At 49.7% G+C, this 9,442-nt stretch overlaps 1 protein-coding gene across 1 annotated transcript; it reads right to left on the bottom strand.

Moving 5' to 3' along the window:
- Positions 1-486: 486 nt before the first annotated feature.
- Positions 487-3,328, bottom strand: LOC136493049 (serine/threonine-protein kinase-like protein CCR4). Its single transcript, XM_066489080.1, has one exon. The coding sequence runs from the start codon at positions 3,304-3,306 to the stop codon at positions 880-882; it is 2,427 nt and encodes an 808-aa protein (XP_066345177.1). The 5' UTR covers positions 3,307-3,328; the 3' UTR covers positions 487-879.
- Between the last annotated feature and the right edge of the window lie 6,114 nt (positions 3,329-9,442).

Genomic DNA, 9,442 nt, shown 5'->3' on the forward strand with positions numbered 1-9,442 from the left:
AACGTCAAATGCCCTAATTAGTAGACAATAGAGATTAAGGAATGTTTGGTTCTCGGCCATGATTTGCCACAACTAACCATAGCTAGGTGTGATAACAAGCATAAAAAGTGTGCCTACAAAATTTGAGACCACGCTTTGCGGTGGCTTAGGAAATCTTGCAGCACTTCTCTATTCTATGACACGTGGAGTTCAAAATAATCTTACCTTTGTTTAGTTGCCAATCAAATATTTGCCAATTTAGTCAAACTTGTCTAAGATGAAGTATGGCAAAGCGTGGCTAGCAACCAAACAGCCATGTTGTATGTATTATACTTCAATGAATTTGCATGTATGAGTGTTATAGAACATATGAGTGTTATAGAACATTTTTGTCATTTCATTATTTTTTCTTCCTGATACCTGCAATTTACATGTAATTGCTCTGGCACTATGATCGCAAAGTGATTATGAGTGAGAACTCACATTACTTAAAGTAAACATGTTAAGGTCTTGTTTGGATATAGTCAGATTGGTATAAATCCACATGTGTTGGAGTGGATTGAAGTGAAACTAACTCTAAATTCCACTCCAATCCACTCCAACAAATGCGGATTGAGATGAATCTGACAACATCCAAACAAAAAGTAAGAAGAGGTCCAAGCTAAAAGTGTAGGAGACTATCTCAAGAGAATCCAAGGCTAAAAGATTTTCAGTTAAACAAAGAAGAAGAAAAATCATTTCCACTATATTTAATTCTTTTAATTTAAAATGTTAATGAATGTGCCTATACTAGCTAGCAACTGCAAAAGAAAATAACTACAAAATTAGTGGGAAAATTAAGAAGAAGAAAAAATCCTCAGGAAACTCTGTTCTTGCCACCAGGGACTCACACGTGCCACGTCACGTGGTGGACCCATCGGTGCACGACCGCGACAGCACTGCCTCACCGCCGTCGTCGTGCTCCTCGCACGCCGCCACAGCGCGCTCGAGCACGCCAACCACCTCGCTCATGGTGGGCCGGTCGCGCCCGGATGGCCGCACGCAGTCCGAGGCCAGGTACCCGACGTAGGCGACGGCCTCCATCTCCCCCGGCGTCGGCAGCGGGAGCCGCGCGTCGAGCACCCGGTGCACGCGGTCCGCCTCGATGTGCGGCACGGTGACGTCCACGACGTTCTTGGGCGTGCCGCTCCCCTCGAACCGCAGGATCACCTTGCACCCGGAGAGCAGCTCCAGCAGCACCACCCCGAAGCTGTACACGTCGCTCTTGACCGTCAGGTGCTGCAGCCGGTAGTACTCCGGGTCCATGTACCCCACCGTGCCGGCCGTCATGCACGGCTCGTCGTCGTCGCTGCCGTCGGCATTGCATCCGTCGCCGCCGCTCAGGTCGTTGATGAGCAGCGAGAGGCCGAAGTCGGAGACCTTGGCCGTCCAGGCGTCGTCGAGGAGGATGTTGGGGGACTTGATGTCGCGGTGGATGATGGGCGGCACGGCGTAGGTGTGCATGTACTCGATGCCGCGCGCGGCGCCCAGCGCGAGTCGGAGGCGCGCCGGCCACGACGCGAGCGGCGGGGAGAGCGGCGCGGGCCGCTTGTGGAGGTGGTCGTGGAGGGTGCCGTTGGGCATGTACTCGTACACGAGGATGCGCTCGCCGCCGTCGGCGCAGAAGCCGAGGAGGCGGACGAGGTTCTTGTGGTTCACGCGGGAGAGGAGCGACAGCTCGGAGACGAATGCCACCTCGTGGTTGTTGGCGCGTCGCGCTGCCACGGAGGAGGACGCCGCGCCGGGGTCGCGGCGCTCCGCGCGCTTGATGGCGACCTCGCGCCCGTCGGGAAGGGACGCGCGGTACACGACGCCGAAGCTGCCGGAGCCGATGCGGTGGGACGGACAGAAGCCGTCCGTGACGGCCCGGAGCGCCACCAGCGGGAACTGCTCCACCGTCGTGTTCGAGCCCTTGGAGAGCAGCGCGCTGAGCCGGCGCTCCACGCGCGGCGCCGGACCAATCGGTTCGGCGTGGATGCGTCCGGGGTCCTGAGAGATGGCGCTCCGTCGCCGGCGAAGGCAGTAGACCACCACCACCGCGGCGATGGCGGCAAGCACTCCCAAGCCGATTCCGGCACTGACCAACGCGATCGTGAGGTGCCGCCGCTTCAACCTCGTGTGAGAGCTCGCCGACGAGTTCGAAGTAGGAGGCGTCGACACCATCAGCTGCGGACTGTAGCCGCAGGGGTAGCAGACGGCTGCGTATCCTGCGCCGCCGCCACAGAGAGGCGCGGAGCCCGACCAGACGCCGCACGTGCACGACGTCAACGGCGCGCAGGGGCCCGGCAGCACGCGGTCGAACACTCTGCTCACCCCGCCCGCGGCTTCGGCCGACACGCCGGGGCCCCAGCACACGAGCGAGTAGTCGGACATGAGCACCCCGCACACCACCTTCCCCCTGGCCTCCAGCGCGACGAACTGCTGCTGCGCCACCGCCCGCGGCGGCGCCGCCTCCTCCGGCGGCCAGCACGCGACGGTCCAGTTCCCCCACAGCACGCACGTGATCGCGTCGCCCACCGCCAGCGACGACACCGAGCGCCCCACTACCGTCGGCGACGGCGACGCGGCCGCCACCGCCGCGGCCTCACCCCAGCACACCACCTCGCCGCTATCCGCCTTCACCGCGCACGCGTGCCGCTCTCCCGCGGCGAGCATGGCGTGGCTCCCCTTCGGCTCCCGCCTCACTGCTTTCCGGCCGCCGAGACACTTCACCTCGCCGGAGCCCTTCGCCAGCCCGCACACGAACCCGCCGCCCACAGCAACGGCCGAGAACCGCAGGCTCTTCGGGAACGTGCCGGACGACCACCTCCAGCACTGTATCCTCTCGTCCACGAGCCCGCACACGTACTCTCCGCCGCCGGACACCGCGGACAGCGCCTTGCCCCAGTACACCCGCTTGGACGGCTCCTTGCTGTCTTTCAGGTCCCACCACCGCAAGGCCATCGGAGGGGAAACAGTCGGTCCGGCACAGCAGAGGTACCCATCTCCGGAGACGACGGCGGAGAACGGCGTGCTGCCACCGCCGGCGCCGCCGTAAGAGTAGTTGCGGGGCTCGGCGGAGCGGTTGGAGACGCTGGCGCAGGAGATCTGGTAGTCCGTCTCGTTCCCGCAGGGGACGAGCGCGCATGCGAGGTTGTGCGGGGAGGTGGTAGCGTTGGCGGTGCTGACGGCGGCGATGGCGATGGTGGAGAGCGGGAAGGAGGAGGAGGAGGCGAGGAGGAACGGTGGGAAGAGGGCGACGAGAGCGAGGAGGCTTAGGAGGTGGCGGCGGGGTGGAGGTGGAGACATTGGGTTGGGAGAGAGGCTAGAGGAGGAGAAGAGGGAGAGGGGGTTGTGTAGACCATGGTGGCGCGAGGAAGGAGAATGGAAAGGAGAACGGAGGAAGGAGGGAAGCAAGGAGGTTTAAAGGTTGGTGCCTCCCCTTTTTTCCCTTTGATTGGAATATCCTTTTCTTTGGGTTTCTTAGGATTAGCGAGTGATGTGGGCCCCTCTAAAATGAAGATTTTTTTTTTCGTTGGACATTAATTTTGTGACTATTTTCTTTTACAGAGTATAGACACAAATGTTAACATTCATTCACCAAGCACCCCTATCCTTTTGAGTGGAACACGCTCACATCTTATCCATAGGAGAACAACATTTGTGAGACAAGTTAAGCCACTAGATCCTGAAATTGACAATAGGTGTTTCATCATCGATGAACATGTGGATTATCGCTGAAAGAATTTGTGCTATTTAATTTATTCTTAGAATAAATCGAGTAAAATGTGAGCATCCACGGGAAGCAAATACTTGGGTGATCTGATTCCAGCATGAGGAATCTAACTAGTTCAGTTTTGTTCAGTTCACATGTGACTATTGTTTTTGTCAGACTATATATGTGCACTTATTATTGCTGTAGAAAATGTGTCTTTTGCCATTGTTCACATCCCATTGCATTGCACCGCTAGGTGCAACACATATCACTCGAATTTTCCAAATTAGGGAATGTGCGTCATATATAGACAACATTTGTTGATCCATGTTGGATGTAGATAAACGAGAACATGACCTATACAATGCATATTGTCTAGAGTGATATTGTCGTAGTTTGTATCTTGCTTTGTAGCTAAAGAGAGATACAAATTGGATCTCACATAGTAGTGTGTCCACTTTAATCACGCTATTAGGGGGCTTATTTGGCGTGAATCGCAAATCAACTTCAACAATGATACTTTATTAGTCTATTGGTGCGAGTGGATTGCCACAAAAATATAGATGTTGTTCCGTGTAGATCTATAGGTTAAAAGAGAGGCAAATTTGTTGCCAAACGAAACCTCACCATTGTTATATAAGAAAAGTGCATTTAGACAGCATGCTCACACACCACACGGTAGTCTGTCCCTGGGGCATATATAGCTAAAAAATAGTGACGTGATAAATATGCACAAGGAGCTGTTTGTATATTAGGAGCATTTTTTAGATTTGCACTACTGACCCCGATCGAAAGGATATGATGTACTTCACAATCTCAATTAATATTCCTTTGTGCCTTTTGCGGATAGATGGCGGTTAAGTGGCCTTCTTTTTAGTTTTCTCAAATAGCAAGGGATTCTTAGTCTAATTGAGACATTTTTTCGAGAATTATCTTTTGTTTAGAAAAAAAATGATGTTTAGAATTCTTGGTTGCTAATTTGTTGTCACTCATCAGGGACCGTCCAAATTAGACCTTAAACCCCTCTAGCGCACCCAAGAAAATTTATGAAGAACAACAACCCTTGGCTATTTAAAAAACAGGAAGTGTAACTAAGAAATGACGCAACAGGAACAATATACTCCTAGCTAATCAGGAAGAAGATGCGAATGCAGCAACTTTATGGCAGGTACTAGCTAGTAGTAGTATATTTCTCTACGAACTGTTGCAGGTCATATCCTGTCGTATGCTTAAATTAAAACACTGTGACTGATGAGATAATAATACACATGCATGCCTATGGACTCTTGGAGCTAGCAATTTATATGCACAAATAACGTAATCTGTAGCTCCAATAAGGTGTCTCATCATTAAATCTCACATCATATCCAAATTACTTTCAATATTTTTTGAATGAATAAATGCACACTGGGTGTACATGGTTTGTTTGCAAACCAAAACACATACTCCCTCCATACTAAAAAATAAAGTCATTTTGGACAGCGACACGGTCTCCAAAGCATAACTTTGACTACTTATTTTTATAAAGATATTTATCAAAAAGTGATATATGTAAATTTTTGTGAAAGTATTTTTTTAAGATAAATCTATACATATGGTTTTCATATTTCCAAACTCAACAACTTAAAAGTTATTCATGATTTATATTCTCAATGTTTGACCCAAGCCTTGACTAAAACGACTTCATTTTTTAGTATGGAGGGAGTAGACAGTTTTGTTGCCTGTAACACCCTAAAATTTGCCTCTTTTAAAATAGGATTAAAATGATTTATTTTGGTATTTTATGTGCTCATGAAATATAGGAAAATAAAAAATTTATTAAATTAAAATTCATCATAAGGAGTAGCAACATGGATGTGCATACATGCCGGTTCATTTGATCTATTGCAATGAGTGGTTGAATACAAAATTCAAAATGAATTCAAAATGCTTTTGAAAATGAATTTGAAAATGGCTTTGAAATAAAAGAAAAGAAAATTTGAAAATAAAAGAATTTAAAAAGTTGTAAAAATTATTTTTGGAAAACTTACCAAAATTTCTCATTTTATTTGAATTAAAAAGTGTATTTTAAACCATATTCAAATTCGATTTGGTTTATATTTGAAATTGGTTTTGAAATGAGAAAACAAAAAGGAAAATGGAAAAGCTGCTCTCTCTCTCTCTCTCTCTATCTCCCTCCTCTCTCTTTTGGCTCAGCCGGCCTGCTCCTTTGGGCCGACGGCCTGCTTCTTTCCCCTCTGGCTCAATCCAGCCCAGCCTCTCTCCCCCCTCAGCTCTTTGTGGCAGAACCGCCTAATCTAATGCCTCACAGGAATGCTCGTCTTTCATTAGACACTAAGCACTCGAGGGAGAACATTAAATTACTCGGTTCCGTCGGACACACCCCAAGGGAGAACCCAAAAATCCACATTTTTTTGCCATCAGGATCACAAATGAGAGAATAAAGCTTATATCATTCTGAACCATTTCTTACATCACTTTTAATACCACATCAGAGTATAATAATTATTACGTAACAGCGGAATGAAATCATATTATCAGAGTTGTAAACAATTTAATTGAACAGCGGAATATAAACATGTTATCAGAGTTACAACGGAAATAAACTTCTATTAATGACATGATGAAGTATTGATATATAAACTACGACAACATATTATTAAACTTCCATTTATAAAAGCATTTGGTGAGAGTTATAAATAACAACTACGATCGCAACGTAAAGGAAATCCTCGCTGAGCCCACCAGAAGGAATCCACACACAAAGGTCAGCTCTAGCATCCACCTGTCACCTGCAATAGGGGGAATAAAACCCTGAGTACTCAATTATACTCAGCAAGACTTACCCGACAGAAGAAAAGAAAAGACTCCAAGGATATGCAAGGCTATCTGGCTCATGGGTTTATTGCATTTGTAGGAAGCATTACTAAGCGTGCGTCCTTATGTTCGATTTTTATTAATAGCCGCATTGGTTCATTTACTAACCATTCTATGTAAGCACCTGTGCTACTTTCAAGCAGGTGATAAGCAATCAGATTTCCTTTTTCATCTTTCATCTTTCATCTTCAGTTCTTACTACGATGCTAAACCGTAGACAAGCCGTACCGGATAGCCCGGCGATTCACGAATCAATGCCCCCAGCTGGGTACCCTGAAAACACACGCCTCGCTTGTACCCCAGACACAAACAGGACCAACCCATCACTCTCCTGTCCTGGGTGTCCAGGTCCCCATCCAAACTAGGACTCCAAGCCCCCGCCCCTGAGTCCCAGACTCAGTGCGATGCAAGGACCTCCTCCACTAAAAAGAAACTCTAACAGTCGGTCCTGAAAGAGCCAGATCCGCGACAAGAGAGCAACAAGTCTTCCAAGTGCCCATACACAAGTATGTGCTTGGGATAATAAGTCTGTGATCTGCCTAGAGTCATATGCAACGATCGGTCCTTAATCGACCAGACAAGGAACAACGGTGTAACCAAGCTATGACCCACCTCCGCGGCGACACAACTTCTTACACCCACCAATACCCAAACAATATCCCTGCCCGATCACCATTTTTCTTTCCACCATTTTGTATATTCTAAGTGATAATCATGTAGTAACATATTTCCTATATCTCTCGAGTGACAGATAATCACTCAACTTCTACTGGAGTCCTGTAGCATAGCAATCTACACGATCCTGTCATACTAGTAAGACTCATAGGATAAAGATATATATGCAAGTGGGTTTCCTTCAACTCCTTTAAACTTAATGCACAAATATAATTTAAACTGCAGAAAGTAGGGGTTATGCACCGGGGCTTGCTTGGATAAGATATATTAAAAGTTAGTATCTGCATCTTCAGATCATCTAGATAGAAAGCCCATTGCATCATCTCCTGAAGAGAATACCAGTACACCATCTTCGGATTTCCAATCATCCTTCGATCGATCCGTTGAGCCATCATCGTACCTATATGATATGCATGCGATGCAATGCAAAGATGTAATTAATCAACTGCAATCGTGACTCGTAAACTACAACGTACGCCTCTCGAGCTACGGGCTAATTCTAACGACGTCCGTACTTAGACTACATATACACATTGTCGGATAAGGCGTTATTTTCCAACAATTAGTTTAGTTATATAAACCCAAGTTGTTTCTATATTCCTATCTATCGATTTAATCGTTATTCGAAATAGAGCATCATTAGCTACCTAGCAGCTAATTATTATTAAGCTACAAAATTTACAGTGGGTAGATTATAATATTAGTAGTTTACTGTTAAATTTTTAGAGTCAACACTATTAACAATTTCCCACGGAGCATTTTTAAAATAATTAGGGCAACCCTAAAAACATATGAAACCTATGCGCACAAAATACCCTATCAGAAAGACCGTGATTTTAAAAACTCAACGGAACTGGTTTTGCATTTTTATAATTTTGCTACACCTTATTTCCAATTTTTGAAGAGCATTGATTTAACAAAATAACCGAAAAACCTATAAACAGAAACAGGCCAAACGGCCTAGCTCGGCCCGCAGGCGCGCCCTGGCACGAGCGGCCCAGCAGAGGTGGCACCAGGCCGGCGGGACGCGCGCGGCCCAGCGCAGCGCAGACTGTGGCCCAGGAGCGATGGCCAAATCGGCCGGCCTAGCGTGCGGCGAGCGCGGCCAGAGGCCCAGGCAACCAGCCCACGCGTGGCCTGCCCCCAAACCGGCCTAGCAATTAAGCAATAAGGACCCTGCGTCTTCATGAATTTAACGTGCAGTCCCAAGTCCTATTTAACTGAGTCCCGTATTTTGCAAATAAAACCCTATATAAAAGCTCAGCTTGGATTTGTACCCTTCACGTCCTCTTCTTCCTCCAGAGCAGAGCATGCGGTGGGGAAGAAACCCACCGGCCAAGGAGCGGCTCGCCGGCGACGGTGCAGTCGCGGGACGGCGCGTGGAGCAACAGCAGCCCTGGCCGCACCCAAGGACGGCAACAGCTCGGCCGAACGGACCTGGTGGAGCATCCACCACGCGCGCACAAGGACGGCCGTGGGATGACGATGGCGGCTGTCTCACCGGCGCCAGGTGGCCGTCGGTGGCAGGCGAGGGAGGTCTCCACGGCTCCGGGCATGCGCGGCGCACCTCTAGCAAGGCACCGCTCAAGCCTTGTGACGGCAAAACAGCAGGGGCGGGTCGGCGCGGCCACGGACGATGGAGCGGTCACCGCGTCCACGCGGAGGTGTGACGCCTCTAGCGTGAGACCAAGGGCGTCCACGTGGGAGCATGCCAAGGTGGCGCGGCCGCTGCCACACAACACCGGCACGGCGTGGCCCCGGCGGGCGCTGCGGGGAGGGCTTCGCGGCTCGGACTCCTAGGCACCGGCGAACCAGGCACGCGGGACATGGGAATGGAGCGGCGCTGCGGGGCAGCGGGCGAGCAGCGCGAATCGAGGGCGCCTCGACGGCAGTGGGCCGAAAGGCGCGTGTGCACAGTGCTTCCACGCGAGGTGACCGAGACGGTGCCTCCGAGGCTTGGTGGAGGAGCACCAGAGAGAAGCGGCGTCGTGAGCAGAGCAGCGGGGGATGCTGGAATCGGCGGACGGAGCCGTGGCGGGGTCGCTGTGGCCTTGCGCGTGCGAGGAGCTCGGGAGCTCATGGCGGGCGTGAGGCAGGAACCGAGGAATGGAGGTTGGTAAGGATGGCTCCAACTGCTGGCCTGGTAGAAGAAAAGGGAAACAAAGTCGAGCAAACAAG

Source organism: Miscanthus floridulus, chromosome 11 (assembly GCF_019320115.1).
Source record: "Miscanthus floridulus cultivar M001 chromosome 11, ASM1932011v1, whole genome shotgun sequence".
Lineage (NCBI taxonomy): Eukaryota > Viridiplantae > Streptophyta > Magnoliopsida > Poales > Poaceae > Miscanthus > Miscanthus floridulus.

What these genes read in the sequence shown, in the direction of transcription:
- LOC136493049 (XM_066489080.1), bottom strand. Translation starts at nt 3,306, where the DNA reads ATGTCTCCACCTCCACCCCGCCGCCACCTCCTAAGCCTCCTCGCTCTC.